We start from the raw sequence: 27,982 nt of genomic DNA on the forward strand, positions 1-27,982 counted from the left end.
CTCAACCTTTAATTATTTTTTTTATCAAATCGGTTCGTAATGTTTTTCAAGTACCCTGTAGTTTCGTCGATTCTTTTGCTTCTTTTCTTAATATTCAATGATGCCGAAATTGTTGAGAATAAAAATGCCATAGTAGTGAAAAAACATCATAAGAGATTGAAGAAAATAGACGGGGGTATTAAGCTCGTAGGAGGTAGACAAGAATTTGAAGGTAAGCATTGTTAAATTCTCAAATCCATAGTGATTTCGAAGTTTAAATCCATAGTTTTTTCAAAGTTCTATAACTGATCAATATCATTTAAATATGCTTCCACTGTCTAGATACATAATTCTACAATATACGCAACCAGAGGACGCAACAGAACATCAATAAAGTGAATGAATGCTTAGAATACGATGGATAGAATACTTTAATTGATAAATTTATTTTTTTAAATTTCTTTTAAGCACATAAATCATAAATTTAGCTGCTGAAAAATGGCTTTGTGAATGTGTGTGATTATTTATTTTTATTTTTTTTTATTATTTAACACTGGTCTGCATGAAAATCGGCACTGACACCGTTCTTGTCGGTTCTTAATAAAATGACCTCCTTAATCCAAATATGATCTCCATTCATCAAATATTTTTACTGATTTTCTATAGTTTGGTGGAATGAAAAGGATTATTTTGGTCTATATACCGCGTACGTCTCAAAAGTGGCTCACCTCTATAACTTCTTTATTTTTTCAGATAGAAAAACGAAATTTGGTATGTTAATATATGATATAAATTAGGATTGATTGACGTATTCAATTGTTTTTGGCCACTTCCTGTTTCACCGGAAATGACTACAACTTTTGATTATTAAATGGCACCCTCGGTATTTTTTTGCTTTATTCGATAGAAAATGACATTCTGAATAAAATGACATATTATATATCAACTTTTGACATTCTCGCTTAATCAAAAATCGTATCGTATTTTAAAATTCAATCTAGAGTGCAATGGCTATGTTAAAAACACTAATACTTAATCAAGGAGCCTTGGAAAAATAGATTTGATCGTCTAATGTTTTTAATGTCTTGTCCTGGCCAGTTAGAAAATGCTCAAATCGTATTTTTAATCATACATCAGTTTTTTCAAATGGAACGATGGTGGCTCATTAGCATATTTCGAAAAAGCATTTTTTTACGAATAATTTGATAGCACACACTTGGTATTTCGTCAAATTTTCGTTACGAACCGCAAGTTATAATTTCAAAAAAATTGTCAAAAGGTTGACATATGATATGGCATTCTATTCAGAGTGTCATTTTCTATCGAATAAACTTTTTTAATTGGTAATCCCTTATTTCTCAAAGAATGAATGTTCAAAATTCACTTGTGACTTCTGATTACTCACTTTCATCACTTAAAGGACTTTTGTACAAACTTTCACACTCCTAGAACAAATTTTTTAACTAAAAAATTATACAAAATTTCAGCCCCAGTTCACCCCCTTGGGAGAAGATTATAAACTAGTTGCTATAGCTGAAAGATCGATAGTGAAATTGCAGTCGAAGTTAAGAAATAACAATAAATAAAATATCACGGACATGTTTACTACGATTACGATATAAATCACAGTCACAGGTATACCTGTGATTGCAAAATCACGTTTTCGCCCAACTCTAATTGCTAGATGACTAAGCCATAGAATGTGACATGCCTTTTAAAGTGTATTCCTTTCAGTCGCGCCTGGACTTTTTTTCTGAACATTTAGGCGCAGTCTAGAGGTGCGTATTCACTTGCAACAAAACACTCTCCGAACAAACCAAACGCGCCGCGCACTCCAAACAATCTGCAACAAAACATTTTCCGGAAGCGCCTTGAACGACCTGCAACAAAACATATTGCGCGGAGCGTTCCGCCCACAAAACACATACACAAGAAGAAGTGCGAGCGCCTTGCTAAATATTGGAAAGTGAAATTGACGTTTAAATTTGACACTGTTGACAAGTCTACTGCTACTAGCGCCCCCAATTTCGCTTGTTGGAACTACGGACTAAATTGTCACGCATGGCGGGAAGTTTAAAATAATAAAAAATTTTATTTCTTCATTTATTTTTAATTATGACATACACAAAAACACAAAAAATACACCATTTTTTAAAAATATGTTTAATATCAATATCAAATATACAACAGAAATTAATTTCACCACAATAAATTAATAAAATTAAAAGAATAATGTTACAAGTAGATCAAGAGACAAAATTAATTATAAAAAACTGAAAAAATGGCGTTATAGATGGCTTAGAAATAAAAGATATATCATAATTTTGAAAGTAAAATTATATGGGAAATGTCTTCGATCATCATTTTTAAGCCAACTGGACGATTATTTCAAACATACAAGCTGAGTTCGTTCATAGTGCTCTGAGAAATCTAGATAAACAAAGAATAATAAATTAAAAGTATTCCAGGGGAAAAGAGAGGAAAAACCTGTATCGTCTCTGATATCTGTCAGGGTATTGTTGAAAGTGTCATCTTTTTGCTCGAAGTTTTCAGGTCGATCAAAAAGATGACATTTACAACAATACTTTGCTGTAACTTTCACAAATATCAGAGAGAGTACATACAGGTATTGCCTCTCTTTTCCTCTGGGATGCTTTATATCTGTTGTTCTTTGTTTATCTATATTTCTCAGAGCATAATGCCGAACACGACTACAGTATATAATAATTTCAATATCCGAAGTGGAAAGAAAAAAGATCACCTTTCTGTTTTGTACTATGGTCCCTTTCTTCCGATGGCTCATCTCGTTGATATTTAGGAAGGATAAATAGGAAGGAAAATATAAAATTCAATTTGATTTGATGATCCTTTTCTGTCACCTAAAATCAGGAGAACGACAATGAGCATGTTAAGATGAAAAAAAAATTATCAACACTTACCTACACGTTAGTCCGAGGAGTTTTATTAAAAACCTATATATTTGCCTAAATAATTTATGTATTAAATTTGCAAAGCAAAATGCAGCGTGTAAACAAAAGAAATAAAATGGCGACAAGTCAACGTCAACGACCCGACAAGGAGAAAAGTGGTGTTCGAATAACAAATTATGGGTCACCAAAAATTGTTTTTGTCTCCTTTCAACGCACACTTTAGAAAGAAAAAGAGATGAACTGGAATACTGAAAGAACGTCAAGGCTTTATCTGTCACTTTTGTCAATAATTTATCGGTAAGGAATAGTTACATCATATTATCTCTATTACACCTCATACAAATGAAAATTATTCATAATATCAATACATAGTTTATTAACGTAGTTTTCATGTAGTTAATCAACGAAAAAAGTCGTAGTTTTTGAAGAAAAACTACACGTAGTTAATCAGGTAAATTACGTCTTAATTAACTACTTCCGAACCCTGCTCCTTAATCCAAATATGATCTCCATTCATCAAGTATTTTTACTGATTTTCTATAGTTTGGTGGAATGAAAAGGATTATTTTGGTCTATATACCTGGTACGTCTCAAAAGTGGCTCACCCCTATAACTTCTTTATTTTTTCAGATAGAAAAACGAGATTTGGTATGTTAGTATATGACATAAATTAGGATTGATTGACGTATTCAATTGTTTTTGGCCACTTCCTGTTTCACCGGAAATGGCTACAACTTTTGATTATTAAATGGCACCCTCGGATTTGTTTACGTTATTCGATAGAAAATGACATTCTGAATAGAATGACATATCATATATCAACTTTTGACATTCTCGCTTAATCAAAAATCGTATCGTATTTTAAAATTCAATCTAGAGTGCAATGGCTATGTTAAAAACACTAATACTTAATCAAGAAGCCTTGGAAAAATAGATTTGATCGTCTAATGTTTTTAATGTCTTGTCCTGGCCAGTTAGAACATGCTCAAATCGTATTTTTAATCATATCTCAGTTTTTTCAAATGGAACGATGGTGGCTCATTAGCATATTTCAAAAAAAGCATTTTTTTACGAATAATTTGATAACACACACTTGGTATTTCGTCAAATTTTCGTTACGTCAAATTTTCGTTACGAACCGCAAGTTATAATTTCAAAAAATTATCAAAAGGTTGACATATGATAGGGCATTCTATTCAGAGTGTCATTTTCTATCGAATAAACTTTTTTAATTTGTAATCCCTTATTTCTCAAAGAATGAATGTTCAAAACTCACTTGTGACTTCTGATTACTCACTTTCATCACTTAAAGGACTTTTGTACAAACTTTCACACTCGTAGAACAAATTTTTTAACTAAAAAATTATACAAAATTTCAGCCCCAGTTCACCCCCTTGGGAGAAGATAGTGAAATTGCAGTCGAAGTTAAGAAATAACAATAAATAAAATATCACGGACATGTTTACTACGATTACGATATAAATCACAGTCACAGGTTTGTTTCACAGCGAATTAGAAATTACAGTCACAGGTATACCTGTGATTGCAAAATCACGTTTTCGCCCAACTCTAATTGCTAGATGACTAAGCCATAGAATGTGACATGCCTTTTAAAGTGTATTCCCTTCAGTCGCGCCTGGACTTTTTCTCTGAACATTTAGGCGCAGTCTAGAGGTGCGTATTCACTTGCAACAAAACACTCCGAACAAACCAAACGCGCCGCGCACTCCAAACCAAACCAAACCAAACATTTTCCCGAAACGCTCTGAACGACCTGCAACAAAACATATTGCGCGGAGCGTTCCGCCTGTTTGCGGTGTTCGCTGCGTTCCAACAAGTAATCAGTGTGTGAATCAGTGTTAGTGTGTTTGTCGATAAGGATGCATCTGATATTACCATAGCCGCTGGTGTTTTTTTTAATTTTAGAAACATTAGCGGGTAACAAAAAAGAGAAAAAAAGGAAAAGACAAAAAATGTGGGCAAGACGCCTCTTTTTGCTCCGTCAATATAAAATGGCCTTACTCCTTACTTAGTGACCTAGGTTATATGCATAAGAAGAATTTGATTAATTTAATAATTAATTATTAATTTAATAAAATAGACCGCCTATCAAACTCATCAATTAACTCTAAACACTTTTCTCTGTTACACTCCATAGCTAGGTACAGTTTAAAAACACCCCAAACACAACGAACGTTCAAAACTGCCGTATGCACCAGTAGTGGGAACTATCGAATGAATACTATCGAAATATTCGATAGTTGCAATTCATTCGAATGATTCGATAGCTAGTAAAAAAACATTCGTTGAAAACTATTTGAATAAAAATTATCGAATAGATGCGTCATCTGCCTTGAAATATTGTATTCTAGTAATTCGGCAGCAAAAATCATTCATTTATAAAATTCATTCATTTATGAAATTCATTTATTCGTCAGGATCCATTATAATAAAATATTAACTGGATTTTAGTAGTCGCCCGGCGACGTAGGGTTCTTTCCGAGAAACCCGACAGCGGTCGGTGGCAATGCTATGAAAGAAGCCGGCATCTTTGATTTTTTGCGGAGTCATATAAAGATAAGGACACATTATTTTTTTATTGAGGTGCTAGTATTTACACAGAAAATACATTGTGAAGGGCGCTGTTGCCATATATTGGTATTAGTTGATATTAGCAAAGAATATTATTGTTTGGCTTTAGTTAGTTAGGGATAGTATGTCTATATATTTTGCATTTTTTTTATTAATATTCTGTTGTTACACTGCAATAATACTTGTTATTTTGGATGTAGGAAAATTATTTTTAATGTTTTTAAGCAAAGACTGGTTTAATAAAAAATAATAATAACAGTAATAATTTGTTATACCTATTAACAACAAAATTTAAAATCATTTAATATAAACATTATTTTAAGTAATAGCAAAATATAAACAACAAATTAAATGTCAAAATTATTTATATTAAATCCTATTTAAAAATAATATAGTCTTTAAATTTTAATTTAAAAATAATATATTTTAAATAATAATAATTACAGAACTAATTTGTTATATTAACAACAAACTTTAAAATCATGAAATATAAACATTTATTAATTTTCTAAGCATGCAGTGTAATGGAAGGAAATTATTATAAAAAATTAGAAATCAAAATTATTTATATTAGGTACTTTATATTACTATTTAAAAATAATATTTACTTTTACTGGCATTTACTTTAAAAAATAAATGAAATATTTCTTCGCAAAAAAAAACTACATGTAAGAGAAGCATAAACAAAATACAAACATCGTTAACTTTTTTTTTTAAATTGGCACGTGTAAAACTTTCAATTTAATTTTCTCATCCCATAGTTTGAGTTCGATAACCCCCCATTTACTTAACCACATTACTTAAATATGATTATTAAGTTCAACTAATTCGTATTATTAAAACATCTAAAATACAAATATGTATTTTTAAAATTAATTCTAAGTTCATCTCATCTCTCTTAAAAATTGCTACTTCTCAAAATTTCTCATTAAAAAATAGACCATATACCATATAAAATAAAATAATTGAAAGATCGGGCTACGGAAAATCACACAAATTTTCGGAAAAATTTTGACCACCTGCACACGCACACAATCGTCAATTAAAAAAAAACAACTTTTATTGTAGTATTTTAAATATTTTAATAAACGCAAAAATAGCACAGTATTTATAAGGCGAAGTTATAAAAATTTGGAAGAACTAATAATGCACTCACGCACACAAAAATCAAACGAATACTAAATTTCATTTATCAAAAGCATTCGATAGTCGTGGCTCAACGACAACCATTTAGTCGCACGGCGAGGTTGTCACATATGCTTTAGTATACAAATGAATGAATGATTTTATTCGAATAAAACCATTCGATAGTTGAAATCATTCATTCAGTAACCATTCGATAGTCTAATTCATTCGATAGTTCCCATCGCTAGTATGCACTGAACACCGGCCAACGAACAAATTCTTTTGAGCAAATCCCGTTTACCGACAAGCTTCGGAAAATGTTTGGCGCGTTCGGTTCGGTTCGGCGCAACGTACTGCCTACACAACAGTGTTGCCAGATATACCATTTAAATGGTATCTATACCATTTTTTCTTCCTTGATACCTGCAAAAATTTTGAGTATACCATTTTCCATTTTTCTACCATTTTTTGAAGACGTTACCATTTTTTTAGAATCCCAGCGATCTACATTTTTTAAACTTTTTAATGCAAACCAATCTAGTTTTCCACATCTACTAAAATCTCATATCTCTATTATTTTTTATAGGTATTATTTCTTGAAAAGTTTTACCTATTTTATTCTAAGTCTGGTTTTACCTATATTTTCAGAGCCAAATATGTAGATTATTAATGTTGAATTATTAATAATATATTTTATGTTACCTATCTATTTAAAATGTTCCTATTACCTTATTATTATATTAGGTCTGTTCGTTTTCCTGTTATTATCGATTCTGAATCGTCCTAGAACTCTCCAGCGCATGCGCAAATGAAATAATGTCTTCATATTTCCTTCTGCGCATACGCATCACAATTCTAGGACGGTTCAGAATCGGTAATAACAAGAAAACGAAAAAAGCTATTAATTATACCTATTTCTTTTATTATTATTTTGCATAAATAAAATGTAAAAAAAAAAATTAAATGCCTTGCGCAAGAGTTCAAAACTGATGTGACAACCAACAGCTACGATGTTTTCAACCAAAATGAGGTTCGTTTGGTTTTTGGGGTTAATCCACGGTTAATCATAGTATCAAAATTATAAAAATATTAAGATCCTCTTTAAAAGTAAAAATACCATTTTTTTTCAGTCAAATACCATTTTTTTAAATACTCGATACCACTTTGTATTTTTTCCATCTGGCAACACTGCTACACAAACTTGTCACAGAGCACGCTGCGCGTTTGGTTCGTCCGGAGTGTTTTGTTGCAAGTGAATACCCACCAAAAGGTGTGACAAGCAAGCACCAAATCAAGTTAGATATCAATAAAACTATTATTATATAAAAAAGGGAGACTCTCCCAAAAATGGTGGGTGGTAGAAAAAAACGGGAGCTATATTTGGATTCAAGACGTTATTTTATACCGGGTGCGTCTCAAAAGTGGCTTACCCCTATAACTTATATTTTGAGATAAAAAAACAGATTTAGTATGTTAGTATATGACATAAATTAGGATTGATTGACGTATTCAATTGTTTTTGGTCACTTCTTGTTTCACCGGAAATTACTACAACTTTTGATTTTTAAATGGCACTCTCGGTATTGTGTCACTTTAATCGATAGAAAATTGACATTTTCGAATATGGTTTATTTGAAATTGTAACATGCGATTCATAACGACAATTTGACTCGAAATACGAAGTGTGTGGTACCAAATTATTCGTAAAAAATGCTTTTTCCAAATATGCTAATAAGCCACCCTTGTTCTATTTGAAGAAATTCAGATATGATTAAAAAAACGATTTGGGCATCTCTTAACCGGCCAGGACAAGACACAAAAAACATTAGATGATCAAATATATTTTTCTAAGGCTCCTTGATTAAAAATTAGTGTTTTTTTAACAATTTTTTTTAAAGCGAAAATGTCAAATATTGACATACGATAAGTCAATCTATTCAGAGTATCATTTTCTATCGAATAAAGTAAAAATATACCGAGGATGCCATTTAAAAATCAACAGTTGTAGTCATTTCCGGTGAAACAGGAACTGACCAAAAACAATTGAATACATCAATCAATCCTAATTTATGTCGTATACTAACATACCAAATCTTGTTTCTTTTATCTGAAAAAATAAAAAAGTTATAGGGGGTGAGCCACTTTTGAGACACACCCGGTATAAGAATCAGCGGGAACGGTGATTGAGAAATTTGTATTCGCAGACCAGTGTAATCTAAAAAATAATACGATCTTAAAATTCTGTTACATCCGGAAATCAGTAACTCGTCAGTAAATAATCAAATTAGTAGGTAATCTTAAATTTTTTAAAATCAGGAAATATTCAAATTTTACATAATGGTACATGGGGATCGGTATGCGACGACGAATGGGGCGAAATGGAAGCAAGGGTTGTGTGCAAACAACTTGGTTACAACCCTGATGATGCCCAGCCTACAGCAAATAGTTTTTTTGGGATCGCCAAGAGTAAGACTTACCAATGTATTTCCTATATACTAAGTATAGTATTCATCTTTTTGACGTACTTTTGGAAAATTAACCCACTTTACTCTTAAAGGACATTTAATAGTTTCGCATAAGTTTGACATTTTAAGCAGTATTCGACAATTTCGTTTTTATTTCTTTAGAACACTGTGTAGCCTATGAAAATAATTTTAAATCGTAAAACTAATAATCTTCTATACAATTAACTACACTCACCGGCAAAAAAAAACGGCCACTAAAAACTAGTCCAAATTTCAAAGTTTTCTCGTGAACCACTCATAAGATTTTGATGGTTTTTTTTTAAATTGTAAATTAATTCCTTCTTAACGGATGCTACGTCAGCAATTTTTATTCCAAATTTATTTTGAGCATATACAGGGCACAACAATAAGACGAAGTTTTTTGCCCAAACTTTGTAACACCCTGTAGGGTGCAGCAGCTGTAGTAGCGATTGTCTAAATCAAATCACATTGTAGCCTCATCTTTTGTGAGCATTTTGTTTTTTTAATCACGACATTATCTCTGTTTGTATTGGAGATGCGCTGCTTCAAAACCAACGCCTCGAAAAAAGCTTTAACATCAAATCAAACATCAGAACGTAGACGTAAACTAACTAAAACATGAAAATTAAAAAAAAGGTAAAGACATTTTAAGGGACTAATATCTAGTATCCACTCGCCTGGTGAAATTTTCTGTTTCCATATACCGATTTCGGGCATCCTGGACTTTTGTTCGAAATATACCCAGGGTATCGGAGACATAACGTTGACTTCGGCCATCCTCAAATAAAGCCACAATACGAGCAACATTTGTTACAGGTGATGGCATTTTTTAATTTGACAACCGTTTTTCTCATATTGCAAATACTCATAAATCCGTTTTCGCCTATGTCGCCTTGATTATTTATACATAAAACTTTCTGCCTTTTCCGAGATGAATTTTGAATTTTTCCGAGACGTTCGTTTTAAAACAGCATATCTCCAATACAAAAAGAGACAACGTGGTGATTAAAAAAACAAAATGCTCACAAAAGATGAGGCTACAATGTAATTTAATTTACAGGGTACAGATAATTACCTACAGGGTGTTACAAAGTTCGGGCAAAAAAACTTCGTCTTATTGTTGTGCCCTGTATATGCTCAAAATAAATTCGGAATAAAAACTTCTGACGTAGCATCGTTAAAAAGGAATTAATTTACAATTTAAAAGAAAAATTATCAAAATCTAATGAGTGGTTCGCGAGGAATCCAACTTTAAAATTGGGTTTAGTTTTTAGTGGCCGGTGAGTTTATTTTAACTGAAAAAAATAATTTGTCTATCGTCCTTTAGAGAGACATGGATGATCATTTCAGGCGTCTAAATGTAACACCCGACAAGTCCTTTACAAGTCCCGACAATAAATTTTACAGAATACACAAAAAATGATTTAAAATATTATGGATATTAAAAAGAATAATAAATCTAAAGTACTGAATTTATCCAGTGCAGTAGTATCTTTTGCAAATATCTTGCATAAAAATGTAATTCAGAGAATTTTTCTTGGGATAATGAATTAAAAGGTGTATAGAACTTAGTTTTTAAAAATGTGTGGCTTGTCGGGTTTTGCTTTTAGACGCCTGATTTGGAGTCTACATTAATTTTTTAGGAAAATTTTGGCTTGATAACGTAAACTGTAATGGAACGGAAAAAGAATTACAGGATTGTCGATCTGAACCATGGGGTCTTAATGACTGTAACTATTCTGAAGCTGCTGGTGTAATATGCCTTCAAGTAAATAGCACAATTATTGAGTCAAAAACGATTCAAAAACACTGTAAGTTCTTAATCTAATAGCTACAATCAAGCTACAATATATTGGGGACAAAGATCATGTTACCAGTAGTGGCGTGCTACGGAGGCACTACCCTAGTTTTTCCACAAAAAAGTTTTTTTTATCTTCAATTTTTTTTAATATACAGGGTGGTCCGAACTTTATTACGGATACTTTATTACTTCGTCAGCATATTATACCAATAAAAAATAAGTAAAAAAGTCCTAAAATGTTTAGTTTCGGAGATACAGGGTGTAGAAGTTTCATTTTTATTTCGATTTTTTTCCAAATAATTCCTGAAGTAGCGTCAATATTTGGATGAAAAATGGTATCTGTGAGTTTATGAACATGAGAAATATGATTTTGATGTCAATGTGACTCCTACTTGTAGAGGGCGCCACCCACATATTTTTAACTGGTTTGAAGACTAATAACTTTTCGTCTGTACCTGTATAAAACTACTGAGTAAAAAAATATACATCTGCGACGTTTTTTAAAAGTAAAAAATAACACTGGTAAAAACTACATTGGTAAACTAACATTGGTAAAAATCGCTGCGAGTAATGGTTCTCAAGATATTTGGAATACAAATTATCGACACCTGTCATCACTGACATAAATTAAACATGTTGACTAAATAGTTATTAGACTGAAATCATAAATTTAAAATGTTTTTGTGCCAAAAGTTCAACACAACTGTTTTATCATCATTTTTTCGAAGAAAAATTTATGATTAATTTAAAAAAATAAAAAGTTCCCAAATTTAGCATTTCAGTCAACATAATCTATTCAACATGTTTATTTTTAGTCAATAATGACATGTATTGACTATTTTCATTCTAAATATCTTGAGAACGGTTGCTCATAGCGATTTTTACCAAGAGACCTTTTTTACGTAAAAAAACATTATAAATGTATATTTTTTTTACTCAGTAGTTTTGATACAGGTACGGACGAACATTTATTACTCTCCAAACCAGATAAACCCCCCCTCGCGCCCTTCTCTCGCACCCTCTACAAGTAGGAATCATATTGACATCAAAATCAAATTTCTCATGTAAAAATCTCTCAGATACCAATTTTCATCCAAATATTGACGTGACTTCAGAAATTATTTGGAAAAAATCGAAATAAAAATAAAACTTCTACACTCTGTATCTCCGAAACTAAGCGTTTTAGGACATACCTTTATACTTTTTTGATAATTTTTATCGGCAGAATAATGCTGCCAAAATTTCCGGAATACAGTTCGGACCACCCTGTCTATCTTTTTTGTCTTATGGCCGCTTTACAATTCACAATTTTACTTGTCATAATTAAGTTTTAGTTCAATTTACAGTAAGCAATTTTTATTTGAATATTTTTGTTGCGAACGGAATGAGCAATTTAAAAAACACAGACGAACGCTGAATTTATTAAATAATGTGTGATTAAAACTTTCAGAAATTTTAAAAGATCGCGAGCCAGACCATAACTGCTATAACGTAGAAATATCTAATCGGCAAGCGAAATACAAAACCAACATTTTAGCCTTTCACACAAAACTCTCGTATTTTGGGTAAAAGGCCGAGTCGCAAGGCCCGGTAGCAAGGCCGGATCCGCAGGCCGGGCGTTTCCGTGTATGGGGAGCTAATATCGACAGGTTTTAACAGGCATCTAGACCAGTGTTTCCCAAAGTGTGGATCGCGATAAGTTAGTAGGGTTGAGAGTTCCAAAACCACAAAAAACGCCACTTTGTTAAACCATGTGTTTACCAAAAAGCGTTCAGATTCTGAGAAAAAAATTGGAGCTTATTCTCTTACCTTTTATGTTTATTGATAGTTCAACATGTTCAAGAAAGTAATCGGGTAAACACGGATTCAGTATCATCTGCAACAGTTCAAACGAATCTCTTCGGGTATATAATCACAGATCAGTTGTTCAAAATTGGTTGCGCTGTATTTGTATGCTTCCATAATTTCCTGAATGCATTGGAATGAATTGAGTTGCTTTTTACCAAGTGAAGTCAACCATAAATTGATTTTTCTTATAAACCCCTTAATTTTATGTGCGACTGTAATTACATAATATGTTAATGTTGCAACCTTGCAAATTACTGAATAAAAAGGGGTCGTCCTCTATATACAGGGTGTTTCAAATCAAATGCGAAAAACTTCAGGGGCTGATTCCTTGTTCAAAATAAAGGGTAGTTTGCTTCATAAACGTTGGGTCAAAAGTCAACCATTACGGAGTAGTTATTAAATAACGATAAACGTTGAATCAATTATTAGATTTTTTCTATTAGGCTACCCATTGGTACAGAAACCATTAGATTAAAAGGTGGAAGAATACCAACGGAAGGAAGAGTTGAAATCCAAGACGACAATGGACAATGGAATAGTATTTGTAGTGAAGGCTGGTCTCTCAAAGAAGCACTTGTAGTATGCCGATCGCTATCCCTAGGTAGTAATTATTAGAATCTAATAATTAGTTTTGTAAAAAATACCTTTGTATGTAAATACATTGTTTTACTTTACATTAAGTTTTAAGTTTTGAAAGTTCTGTTGTAAATGTATTTTTTTCCAACGTCACAATGTCACAAGATAATTTTTAGGACGTTATTGACCATTGCCTGGAAACTTATATGGTGAAATTTTGATAAAATAATTTAGTACACACTAAAAACACGGTATGTCGCTAGCGGTAGGAAAAATAATTTTTAGAGGTTACTAGTTTATTTGGTTGCCTGTGATATGCATATACAGGGTGTTTCCTAATTAATCTAAAAATATAAAATCGTAGAAAACGAATTAAGGCGGGCTCTTAATAAGTATATTTATTTTTTTCTCGACAACCGTTTGATGAACAAGAAAAACTCAAAAGATCAATTTTGTTGAAAAAGGATGGCCAGTCAAGAAAAAAATATTTTTTCTTTAAAAAAGCAGTGGTGTACACCATTTATGTTAAGCAAAAAAATCGATTTTTTTTAATTTTAACACCCCGTAGATCTGAAAGGAAGTACTTGAGACCTAATGGTTATATAAAAATTGTTTTAAGAACACATGAGGAATCACACCATAATTTTTTTAGACTAATTCGAAAACACCCTGTATATTGTCAACTTGACAATGACTGCTGATAAATCAAAAAATACCTTTTCAGTGAAAAAAGCCTGATTTTCGCAGGAAAAATTTTGATTTTTATTGAATTTGGGCCTGCGTTTGCAAATACTCGTTTGTTTTTTAATTTTCTATCTATCTAAATTTTAAATATCATAGTCAGAAATAGTTTTATTATTTATTAACTGTAAAAATGGTGTTTTCTTGTTGTGTTGCATCTTGCAAAGAAACTAACAAAACTGTAAAAATGTACGTGTTTCCAAAAGACGATAAGGTATCTTAGATAAAAGAAAAATATATGGTATGTATTCGTTGTTTGATTTTTTTTCGTTCGCTTTAAAATCTATAAATCTCGGTCTATTCATTAGACAGCCAGTCGACTTACGATCATTTACATGAAACTCTGTAAGATAAATAAACAAATAAATTGTAAAATATATATATTCTTATGTTTTATTAAAGTTACTCTGATATACTAATATATCAGTATAACTTTAAAAATAAATCCTTTGAATTCAAATATAAACATAAAAAAACATTTACAGTAGAAAAGGCGAAGGCGCTGGGTTAAACGTAGTCTCCACTAAAAACACGGAGGGGCGCTTTGACCCAAAATTTTACTATTAAGTTTCATATCTATCTTAATAGTAGATTATTTTCTTTTATCTATGGTTATAATTACTTTTTATGTTGTCAATAACCATAGATAAAAGAAAATAATCTACTATTAAGATAGATATGAAACTTAATAGTAAAATTTTGGGTCAAAGCGCCCCTCCGTGTTTTTAGTGGAGACTACGTTTAACCCAGCGCCTTCGCCTTTTCTACTGTAAATGTTTTTTTATGTTTATATTTGAATTCAAAGGATTTATTTTTAAAGTTATACTGATATATTAGTATATCAGAGTAACTTTAATAAAACATAAGAATATATATATTTTACAATTTATTTGTTTATTTATCTTACAGAGTTTCATGTAAATGATCGTAAGTCGACTGGCTGTCTAATGAATAGACCGAGATTTATAGATTTTAAAGCGAACGAAAAAAAATCAAACAACGAATACATACCATATATTTTTCTTTTATCTAAGATACCTTATCGTCTTTTGGAAACACGTACATTTTTACAGTTTTGTTAGTTTCTTTGCAAGATGCAACACAACAAGAAAACACCATTTTTACAGTTAATAAATAATAAAACTATTTCTGACTATGATATTTAAAATTTAGATAGATAGAAAATTAAAAAACAAACGAGTATTTGCAAACGCAGGCCCAAATTCAATAAAAATCAAAATTTTTCCTGCGAAAATCAGGCTTTTTTCACTGAAAAGGTATTTTTTGATTTATCAGCAGTCATTGTCAAGTTGACAATATACAGGGTGTTTTCGAATTAGTCTAAAAAAATTATGGTGTGATTCCTCATGTCTTCTTAAAACAATTTTTATATAACCATTAGGTCTCAAGTACTTCCTTTTAGATCTACAGGGTGTTAAAATTAAAAAAATCGATTTTTTTGCTTAACATAAATGGTACACCACTGCTTTTTTAAAGAAAATATATTTTTTTCTTGACTGGCCATCCTTTTTTAACAAAATTGATCTTTTGAGTTTTTCTTGTTCATCAAACGGTTGTTGAGAAAAAAATAAGTATACTTATTAAGAGCCCGCCTTAATTGGTTTTCTAACGATTTTATATTTTTTAGATTAATTAGGAAACACCCTGTATAATGCATATCACAGGCAACCAAATAAACTAGTAACCTCTAAAAATTATTTTTCCTACCGCTAGCGACATACCGTGTTTTTAGTGTGTACTAAATTATTTTATCAAAATTTCACCATATAAGTTCCAGGCAATGATTATAATGCCTAGGCATAAAAGTAAATCACTTTTACGCCTAAGCACAAATGTACAAAATATATTAAAACTGACATAGTGTCAAATTCAACGAACGTAACCATAGTTTCTCGATATACGTATGATTACTTACAGGGATGCTTACAAGATATTACTTTTAGATCTTTTTATATTAGCTTACTTCGGGTTTCTCTTATTACCGATTCTGAACCGTTCTAGAACTGTGATGCGTATGCGCTAGAAGGAAAAATGAAGACATTATTTCATTTGCGCATGCGCTGCAGAGTTCTAGGACGGTTCAGAATCGGTAATAACAAGAACCCGAACAAAGCTATTAATTGGAACGTTTGAAACTGTTTAAAAAATTATTTGTGGCATATGAAAAAAAAATAGCATGTTCTATTCGGAGTAAAAATGATTCTTTTTACCTCGCATGTATGCCGAACGTCCATTTCACAGCCTCGCCACAAAAAGTATCATTTTTACTCCTAATAAAACAATAAACTATTTTTTCTCTTATATCGCTAAAAAATTGTGACGTCCGGATTTTGTCCGGATTTTTCGGAAGGCTTGCCCGGGGTCGATAAGTTTTCATCTGGTAACCCTATATATTACTATCAAATACCGTTGATTAAAATGTTTTTGATTATATACTATCATAGTAATGTTATTTAGGATATGCAAACGATGCACCTCAAACAACATATTTTGGTGGACACCTGAGCAAATTTAGCAAAAGAGGAATTGTATGTATGGGAAACGAAACATCTTTTTCGGAGTGCTTGTACAATTCCGAACTTACAGGAACTTGTAAAGGAGAAGAAGTTGCTGGTGTATCCTGTACTCAGTCGTTAGCAGATCTTATCATAGGTAATAATTTAATGAGCTCTGTAAAAATTAAATTCATCAATATTAAAAAAATATAAATTTTTGCATTCCGTTTAAATTATTCCAGTATTTTAAAAACACCAGGTTGGTCAAAGTCACAACTATTTTTTTTTTCAAATAAAATAGTTCAATATTGAATGAAAATTCTATCGTCAAAAATGAGTTACGAATATCAATGACTAATGAAAAATATCTTGAACAGGTGCCAAAGACCCAATAATACGTATATTATGCAATGTATTTACATCAAAATTTCTCTATTCTAAATCCCATCAAATCAAAATGGACTTTAATTATAAAGGTGGCATACATCTATGCACTTCATGGCATAGCATTTTACCACAAAATAATGCCGGTACAAAAAAAAAATCTTCTCTGATAATAATCTTTACAGTTAATGTAAAGTTTTTTAAGAATTACATATATTCCAGTAGTACTATAATAAAAACATTTTAATTGATATTATAAAAATTTTAAAGAACAAAGAAGAAATAAACAATAATAATTGCTTTAGAAAAAACACTTAAGCCTGGTTGACACGGTCAAAGTGTACTTTGCTGAAATGCACATTGACGCTACGCGCGTCTCACTTGGACGCCACTTGGATCGTATCAACCGATTTGTAATTATAAATTTTTGATTTGGCAAATTTGTTTACAAGAAAAAAGCCACTGACAAGCTGGTTTTCGGTTTCGAATAAAATAGCATTTTACAAAAAGAACTTGGTCCTAAAGCGGACAGGGGCACATGTCCACTCAACGGCCCACATAAAAGACAAGAAATAAGTATATAATTCAATGCATTATTTTTACGTTACAATTTACACGTTCAAATATCAAGATACTATCAAATGTTCTATATATCGATAAGAGAGAGATTTTTTGATTTTATGTCCTAAAATGGGGGGCTTAAGCTTGATTTTCATGCATCCGTTATACGTTGATACGATGCACAGTGGCTCTTGCATATGTTAAAGAGCGGCCATAAGTGATTTTGGAAAAATTAAACTATATGACACACTGTTAAACTTTTTGAATAGTAGTAGCATTGGTTTAAAAAAAAACAACAACAAATTTTTTGAATAAAATTTGTAACCATGTTTTTTTTTCTCTTAAACCCATCACATTTAATTGTCTTTTTCGCTTAGTGATAGCAAATAAGAATCTAAATATTCCTGGAGGCTTTAAAAAACCCGTGATTATTATTTTTTATATTTTAAAGAAAAGGTTTTCTCTACTTTTGGACTATTACTAAGAAAGTTCTGAAATTATTATTATGTATTAATTTTTCATGTTTTTTAAACGTCGTTTTTATCCATATTTTTATAGTTTTCAAAATACCAAAAAAATACTATCGACGCTTATCGATGTTCCCTCTTATCGCAAATAATATAGTTTGAGGAATGTATTTGTTTATAAACAAAAAATGGTCTGCCGAATTCTGCCTATTCATGCGATATATTTATTTGAAGTAGTCCGTGTTTCTCAATAGACCGCAACACACAACCCTTATTTGGCTGCATTTCGGCATATGTGGAAGAAAAGTGAATGTTTAGAGCTGGATGATGAAGCCAAAGAACTCCTTTTATAGAACATATTACTGAGTTGGGTGAGAATATGTTTTCTTACATAAATATTATTTTCTACAGTACGTCTATCCGTTCTGTGGCTACTGGGTATCCGTGAGAGGGGAAACGATATTCCCTCAATGTTTTTCGTAAAAAATTAGACGACGCGTCCCATCAATAAAAATTCGACAAATTTGCAAGTAGCCAATAAAATGAGTGGGCGGAGCGATTTGCGGTGACGTACTCGTGAAGTCGACGTATAAAATAAATTGCTGTTTATTTAAATGTTTTTTGTCCGCATTCCTTTCATAGACACAGATCCAGCAGACGAACTGTACTTTTACGTTCAGAGTTGTAATGGTGGTTTAGTTTTTTTGTTTTGTGAAATATATATTTTTTCAATATTATAGGTACAGTACGTCTGTCCATTTTGAGGCTACGGGGTATCCGTGAGAGGGGAAACGATATTATCTCGATGTTTTTCGTAAAAAATTAGACGACGCGTCCCATCAATAAAAATTCGACAAATTTGCAAGTAGCCAATAAAATGAGTGGGCGGAGCGATTTGCGGTGACGTACTCGTCAAGTCGACGTATAAAATATATTGCTGTTTATTTAAATGTTTTTTGTCCGCATTCCTTTCATAGACACAGATCCAGCAGACAAACTGTACTTCAGGTTTATTTTAGTATTGTTTAAAGTTTCTTTTAAGTATGGAAATCACTTGATTTACAAAATAAAACTTTTTTACAGACATAATTAAATTATAAACACGCATATAATATATTTTTGGATCCCATTGTTAAATTAGTATCTTGTTATTTTATTTTTTCACGGGGGAACTTGATTTTTTTTTATTAAGAAAGGTCTAAACAAACAGCTAGTGATACAAGAAGTGATTTTTAAAGAATTTATAAACTTATCTCTTTCACCTTTCACATGCTCATCCAATCCAAACATTTCCCAAAACCCATCCCACACGTTCACCCTTTAAAGCAGGGGGCGTGGGGCTGTTAATGTAAGAAAAACATTTTTTGGAGTTCACCAGAAATCATTACTAAGCGATAACGGTAAATCTACAGGTGTGTACCTTTACCCATATTATTAAGTGACACGCTTTACAAAAAAATAATTTTTGCAGTCATAATTAGACCGGCGCGGCGTTTTGCTAAAATTCAATTAAAATTATAGAAAAATCTATAGATATTTTTCTTTTCGCCATAAATAAAGCAGCTGAGCTACAAATTACTTTATATTTATTACTTTTCTATTTATGACCGCTACATCCATATACCTCGATCCACTGTGCGATGGTCCGACGGTGCTCTGATTGGTCATAGTGTTTTCGCGCCACTTTTCATCCGTAAATATTTTACTTCAGCCCGTCAACGGACCCGTTCATACGATAACGGACGTTTTGACACTTTTTTGACAAATTTAATTTAACCTTAATAAAAATATAAGTAAAATAGCAAAATCGTTATGGAAACGAAAATATAAAATGACACCAACGTATATCCGATAAACGGAGGCATGAAAATGCAATAAATTTAAAAATATTATTTATTACTTTATTTTCTAACCAATCAAAGTCTTTAAATTCTACCAATAAAATTAATATCGTATCAACGTATCGTCGGACAACGGATGCATGAAAATCAAGCTTTAGTTTCGGAGATACAGGATGTAAAAGTTTCATTTTTATTTCGATTTTTACCAAATAATTTCTGAACTAACGTCGATATTTGGATGAAAATTGGTATCTAGAAGTTTTTTGACATGAGAAATTTGATTTTAATATCAATATGATACCTACTTGTAGAGGGCGCCACCTACATATTTTTTAACTGGTTTGAAGAGTAATAAATTTTCGTCCGCACCTGTATAAAACTACTGAGTAAAAAATATACATTTACGACGTTTTTTACGTAAAGGCAGTCTCTTGATTAAAGTCGCTACGAGTAATGGTTCTCGAGATATTTGGAATCGAAATTATCAATACCTGTCAGCACTGACATAAATTAAACATGTTGACAATAGTTATTAGACTGAAATCATAAATTTGAAATGATTTTGTGTTCAAAGTTCACCAGAAATTGTTTTATCATCATTTTTTCGAAAAAAAATTATGATTAATTTAAAAAAATAAAAAATTACATCATTTCAGTCAAATAACTATCTACTCAACATGTTTATTTTTTGTCAATAATGACATTACTTCCATTCTAAATATCTTGAGAACGGTTGCTCGTAGCGATTTTTACTAAGAGACATTTATTACGTAAAAACTCACGGAAATATATATTTTTTCACTCAGTAGTTTTATACAGTTACGGACGAAAAGTTATTACTCTTCAAAACAGTTCAAACATATGAGGGTGGCGCCCCCTACAAATAAGAGTCATATTTACCTCAAAATCAAATTTCTCATGTCAAAAAACTCCCAGACACCAATTTTCATCAAATATTGACGTTACTTCAGAAATTATTTGGAAAAAATCGAAATAAAAATGAAACTTCTACACCCTGTATCTCCGAAACTAAGCAATTTATGACATACATTTATACGAACTTTTTTACTTATTTTTATCTACAGATTATGCTGCCGAAGTTTCCGGAATACAGTTCGGACCACCCTGTATACACTCACCGGCACCAAAGAATCCGGCACAAAAATTGGCACCATAAAATTTTGATATATTTTAAACTTAATATATTTTGTTCTAGTGGGCCAATTTTGATGATTTTTTAAGTAATTTGTAGCTAAATTATTTGACTTTTTAGTACTTCTTTCAAAATTAAAATAGCTATCCGTCAATAATTATACGAAGGAAAACAATATGTTGATATTTTGGTGAAACATCCTGTGGAATATGTTAACAAAGCAAGGAATTAAAAAACAATTTTATCATCTAGGTACATCTTTTCTCGATAGTTAGTTTTTTGATTCATTTCAATAGCTTTATTTACTGGATATATTCGCTGCTGTAACGATTTACAGCAATTTTGGCATTGATTTTGGGTCCTCTTTAAGACACTTATAAAATAGTGTTTATTGTTTTTGAATTGTCACTGTCGTTGAAAAGACATATTATTATTATTATATATTGACATTTACTCTAGTAAAGATGGTTTTAAGTTACGAAGTGTCGGCTATTGCTGCTTTATGAATGTTTCATCTTCAATCGACTTTTGGACTTAAAACCATATCTGCTAGAATAACTGCCCAACAGACAATAATAATATGATTTTTCAAAGATAGTGATATTACATAAATCATAAACACTATTTTATTGGTCTGTTGACTAGGACCAAAAGCAAAGACGTGGTTTTAATGAAAAAAATACGAAAAATAATTAGTGTCTTCTTCAAAAGCAAATATCTCCAAAAAATAAAGCTATTGACATGAACCAAAAAAACAAACTATCGAGAAAAGATACAACTAGATGTTAAAATCATTTTTAAATTCCTTACTTTGTTAACGTACTCCATAGGGTGTTTTAAACTTTCACCGAAATTAATTTTGGAAATAATACCATGTGAGCTATACTGCCTGTAGTTTTAAGATTTCGCTTAAATGTTGATATTACTCTAACAATCGAACTAGTTCACGATGAAAAATAAAGAAAGTTCATAATTTGTCATATTATATTTACAGTCGTTAACAATTATTTTGACTAATTTAATATAGCGATTTATTTAAAATTCATTAATAATTACAAAATTTCAGACTATAACGAGTTAATTACATCTTCATACCTAGAGGACGCACCAATGCTTGTCTTACAATGTGCTATGGAAGAAAACTGCGTGGCTTCAACGGCTTATGAAATACAGAAGGAAAATGAGCACTGGCCTCCCAAACAAGACGACTCTTGAGATTTACCGCTAAAATTTTTAATGGAGGAACAGCGGACTTCAGACCGTCCATTCCAAAACATTTATGGGAATGGCATATGTGTCACATGTAAGATTTCTTTATATAAAAATTAACTTGCGCATTGTAAAAACAGCGCTTGAACAAAATAGTGCACCTTCCATATCTATGTTAGATCTTTGATATATCCAAATGACTGGCAACGTTATATTTTATGCAAACTTATGATTTAGACAGTTAAAAATATCTAATCAATTTTCAATAACGATTATATACAGGGTGGACCCAATTGTATTCCGAAAACTTCGGCAACATATTCTGCAAATAAATAAAACATTTCTTATAAATGTATGTCTTAAAATGCTTAGTTTCCGAGATACAGGGTGTAGAAGTTTCATTTTTATTTCGATTTTTTCCAAATAAATTCCGAAGTAACGTCAAGATTTGGATGAAAATTGGTGTCTGGGAGTTTCTTGACATGAGAAATTTGATTTTGATGTCAATATGACTCTTACTAGTAGGGGGCGCCACCTACATGTGTTTAAAGTGTTTTGAAGCGTAATAACTTTTTGTACATACCTGTATAAAACTAGCTAGTTTAAAAATGTACATTTACGATGCGTTTTACGTAAAAAAGGTTTCTTGGTAAAAATCGCTACGAGTAATGGTTCTCGAGATATTTGGAATCGAAATTATTAATACCTGTTATCATTAACATAAATTAACATGTTGACTAATTAGTTATTAGACTAAAATCATAAATTTGCAATGTTTTTGTGCCAAAAGTTCAACAGGAACAGTTTTATCATCATTTTTTCGAAGAAAAAGTTATGATTAGTTTAAAAAATAAAAAGTTCCCAAATTTCTCATTTCAGTCAAATAATAATTATTTACTCAACATGTTCATTTTTAGTCAATAATGACATGTATTGACTATTTCCATTGTAAATATCTTGAGAACGGTTGCTCGTAGCGATTTTTACCAAGAGACATTTTTTACGTAGAAAATCACGGAAATGTATATTTTTTCACTCAGTAGTTTTATACAGGTACGGACAAAAAGTTATTAGTCTTCAAGACAGTTAAAACACATGTAGGTGGCGCCCCCTACAAATAGGAGTCATTTTGACATTAAAATCAAATTTCTCATGTCAAAAAACTCCCAGACACCAATTTTCATCCAAATATTTACGTTACTTCAGAAATTATTTGGAAAAAATCGAAATAAAAATGAAATTTCTACACCCTGTATCTCCGAAACTAAGCATTTTAGGACGTACATTTATATGAACTTTTTTACTTATTTTTATCAGTAAAATATGCAGCCGAAGTTTCCGGAATACAGTTCGGACCACCCTATATACGAAGAATGGACTACGCCGTCTGTATCTCAGAAACTACTTATCGTATATCTTCGGGAAAAAAATTGTAATAAGTAAATCGGTCAAGAGAAATCTCTGGAAATTATTTTCAAGTTCGAAAAATGTCCGCTAGGGGGCAAATCTGTGATGGCCAATCAGAAAACATGATTTTTCTCAAAAATATGCAGGTGAAGAGGTGTTTTTATTGTTACTATTGTAATTAATGGACAATTTGTAATTTTTATTAATAGCGCATTTTATATCTGCTAAAATAAACTAGTGGCGAAGGTTAAACTTGCTTTTTTTTAAATAAGGATAACTCTGATTTAGGTTAACCGATTTAAACAAACTAGGGCTCGTTTAAAAGAGCGCTTTTCTTTCTTAATAATCTCCAGTATACATTTTGTTTTCATAGATTTTTGCGTGGTAGCTAGCATCACAACAGATATTGCGCATTTGCATAAAAAAATTAAATAGTAGGTTATGTTTCTTTTTGCACAGTTAAATAGAGCACAACATTTCCAAAATATCAGTGCAAACTGCAACTTTCTATCTTCTCTCTAACGGGCGATATTAAGAGAACAAATCATGTTAAACTGCCGTCTAGGATTATTAGGTCTAAAAATTATAGTAGTAGGCTAGATTATAAAATACGCTATATGAAAAAAATTACAAATTTTCCACTGAATACAATAGCGATATTAAAAATACCTCTTCACCTGCATATTTTGGCCATCACAGATGCGCCCCTTAGCGGACAATTTTTTGAACTTTAATAATGTTCAGCGATTTCTCTAGGCAGATTTACTTATTACCGTTTTTTCCCAAAGTTATATGATAAATAGTTTCTGAGATACAGCCGGCGCGGAGTCCATTCTTAGTTGGCCAACCGGTACAATACATATTTATCAATTTTAACTGGATTAAAAATAAAAATGTCTTTAATTTATGGTCTGATAACTTCGGGTTCTCCATGAAGCCAGAAAAGTGAATTAAATATATCAATAACTCATGAAAAACTCTGATTGACAGCGTGTTATCTAAAGTTCACTTTCAGTGCAGTTTATTAAGATAACAGGATGGAAAGCAAAATTATCTGGTTAAATTAAAATAAATAATAATACTTCTTTACACTATGTTCATCATCATCATCATCAACCAGCCACTAAAGTCCACTGCTGGACGTAGGCCACCATCGTTTACTTCCATAACTCCCTATCTTGAGATATTTGCATCCAGTTACTGTGGAGCCTTAAGTCGTCATGCCATCTGGTTGGAGGACGGTCTCTGCTCCTGAATGCATCATATCTTGATCTCCATTCTATTATTTTCTTCGTCCATCGGTCATCGTTTAGTCTTGCAATATGCCCAGCCCAATTCCATTTGAAAGTAATTATTTTCTCTCCCCCGTATTTCGATATTCGGTACTTTGTCTCTCAGAGATAGCCCCAATATTGTTATTTCCATTGCTCTTTGTGTTATTCTGATTTTGCTTACTGTTTTCTTGGTTAATGTTATGGGCTCCGCACCATACATGAGAGCAGGTAGTACGCACTGATTGAATACCAATCACTATCTAATACCAATACTATACCGGGTGCATCTCAAAAGTGGCAAAAACGAGATTTGGTATGTTAGTATATGACATAAATTAGGATTAGTTGACGTATTCAATTGTTTTCGGTCACTTCCGGTTTCACCGGAAATGACTACAACTTTTGATTTTTAAAAGGCACCCCCGGTATTTTTTTTTTTACTTTATTCGAGAGAAAATGTCATTCTGAATAGAATGACATATCATATGTCAACTTTTGACATTTTCGCATATGGTTTATTTGAAATTAAAACTTGCGGTTCATAACGGAAATTTGACTTTGATTGAAAAAATTCTTTTTCCAAATATGCTAATGAGCCACAATCATTCCGTTTGAAAAAATTGAGATATGATTAAAAATACGATTAGACCATTTTCTAACTGGCCAGGACAAGACACTAAAAACATTAGACGATCGAATCTATTTTTCCAAGGCTCCTTGATGAAAAATTAGTGTTTTTAACATAGCCATGGCACCCTAGATTGAATTTTAAAATACAATTTTTTATTAAGCGATAATGTCAAAAGTTGACATATGATATGTCATTCTATTCAGAATGTCATTTTTTATCGAATAAAGTAAAAAAATACCGAGGGTGCCATTTAAAAATCAAAAGTTGCAGACATTTCCGGTGAAACCGGAAGTGACCAAAAACAATTGAATACACCAATCAATCATAATTTATGTCATATACTCACATACCAAATCTCGTTTATTTATCTGAAAAAATAAAAAAGTTATAGGGGGTGAGCCACTTTTGAGATGTACCCGGTATAATACCAAACACACGGTATTCAACCAATAAACTGTCGATTTATGTTAAAAAGTTAAATAATGCATTTTTACCTTATTTATGAAAATAAGTCTTGAGTATATTATATTTTTAGAAAACTCATAATAAGGCAAATGAAATTTAAAAAAAGACAGGATGTCCCATTTAAAAAACATAAGTTTGAGAACGAAACATAATATTTCGAAAATGACAGATTCCAGCGAAGAACTAGTTACATCACTGGATTTTATGTGAAAAACTCTACGGGACGTGTCATTAACGCACGTGTCAGAGTAGCATACTAGTAGTAGTATGCTACTCTGACTGTGTCATACTACTACTAGTATGCTACTGTGTGTAGGATCTTTAGTTTCATAAAAAAGTAGCATAATAATGTACTACTCATAAACGAGAAACCCCGTAAAACACACGAAAATGGGATACCCTATAGAGGGTGTCAAACTTTTTTTCCCAGTAGCATCCCAGAAGCGTGGTAACCGATATTTTTGACAACAAAATTGTGTCATAAATTGTGTCATAATGTGACATAAAATTGGGACATATAAAATCTTGAAGCTTGAGCGAGGCTCGTAACCAATGTCGTTAAGTAAATCGACCATCAAATTATTCACGTTTTTAGAGAATTTCTTAAAAACGTGGTTTCATTCAAAAACGTTTTATTTTTTGCAGGTCAAAATGCCACATAATCAAAAACTATTTCAAAATTCCTGATATTTTTAATATTCTCTGCGGCGCTATAGAAGTTTTGTCTTACTGGTCTGTGTAGTTGTTTCAATTTAGTCTTATCGTAAAAACTATTATTTTTGACGCACGTTTGTATTATTTTTCTGTCGAAATTATGTTCCCTTGGTCTTGCCTTGGTCTGGTCGTTCTAAATCAAGAGTCTGTATTTTAACGGGCAAAACATTTATCTTATGAACTTAATATATTTATTATTTTAGGCATTTTCATAGCATGGAAATTTTTGCAACATTTGACATCTTTAATCACAACAATCAGAAAGTTGCGGAGGGTCACAAAGCATCGTTCTGTTTAGAAGATAATCAGTGTATACCTGGCGTTGAACCGAGATATGCCTGTGCTAACTACGGAGACCAAGGAATATCCGTAAATTGTTCGGATATCTACAAACATACCGTCGATTGTCAGTGGGTCGATATATCTGATTTAGAACCTGGCAACTATAAGATAAAGGTGACCGTTAATCCGGAATATAAAGTTCCCGAAATGACGTATGATAACAATGCTGCTGTTTGTGATTTCATTTATGACCGATCCAGGGGAATTGTGAAGAATTGTTATTTAACAAGTCCATGATTTGTATTTAGAGTAATAAATAATTTAATGTTAAGTGTAAAAATTGTTTTGCTATCATATTAAAAATAAATGTTATATAAGGAGTGTAATTCTTGCATATTATTTGATGTACGTTTGGCCAGTTTGGCGGTCGATACAGGCGAAACACAAAAAGTATATTTTTACTCCGAATCGAATTTCCTATTTTTTTTTAAACGTCGTAAATTATTTTTTAATTGCATAAAAAGTAATACTTTGTGGGTAATTTTACAGGGTGGGTGCATCGGCGTTGGAAACAGGAAATGTCATGCAAATTTTGAACTGCCCAAATATTGGCTCTCCTGTTGATTTTACAGCGAAGTCGTAAATAGGTTTTTTAAAGGTCTGCGTATGCCGAATACACATGCCAAATTTGAACAATTTTAAAGAAGTTGATTTTAACTAATTTAAGAAAAACTTGAGATAAACCAAACAAAAAAATTTAACATATTTCTTTAAATTCAAAACATTCAATTTTAAGACACTCTGGCTAGTGATTCTGTAAACATTTTCTGTCTAGTGACTCATCAATCGTATACAAATAGCATAGGCTAGACAGGAAATTTCCTGCTACGGAGCTTACAGAATCCCACTGCTGTATACATAAATAAAAATATTGATTTTTTAAAATATTATTCGCAAACTAGGGAGAGGGAAATCAGGCGACGACCAGAGACAATAGTTC

General features: G+C 31.6%; 1 protein-coding gene across 1 annotated transcript; it reads left to right on the forward strand.

Moving 5' to 3' along the window:
• On the forward strand, positions 1-27,356 carry LOC115878092 (lysyl oxidase homolog 2-like). The gene is given in 9 exon segments (XM_030894450.1): positions 1-211; positions 8,943-9,092; positions 10,756-10,923; positions 11,789-11,815; positions 13,222-13,362; positions 16,557-16,751; positions 22,067-22,189; positions 22,192-22,303; positions 26,904-27,356. Coding segments are annotated over 9 exon segments (1,464 nt in total). The 5' UTR covers positions 1-39; the 3' UTR covers positions 27,280-27,356.
• Positions 27,357-27,982: the final 626 nt, after the last annotated feature.

This window comes from Sitophilus oryzae, unplaced genomic scaffold (assembly GCF_002938485.1).
Source record: "Sitophilus oryzae breed Bouriz unplaced genomic scaffold, Soryzae_2.0 scaffold_1500_pilon_pilon, whole genome shotgun sequence".
NCBI lineage: Eukaryota > Metazoa > Arthropoda > Insecta > Coleoptera > Curculionidae > Sitophilus > Sitophilus oryzae.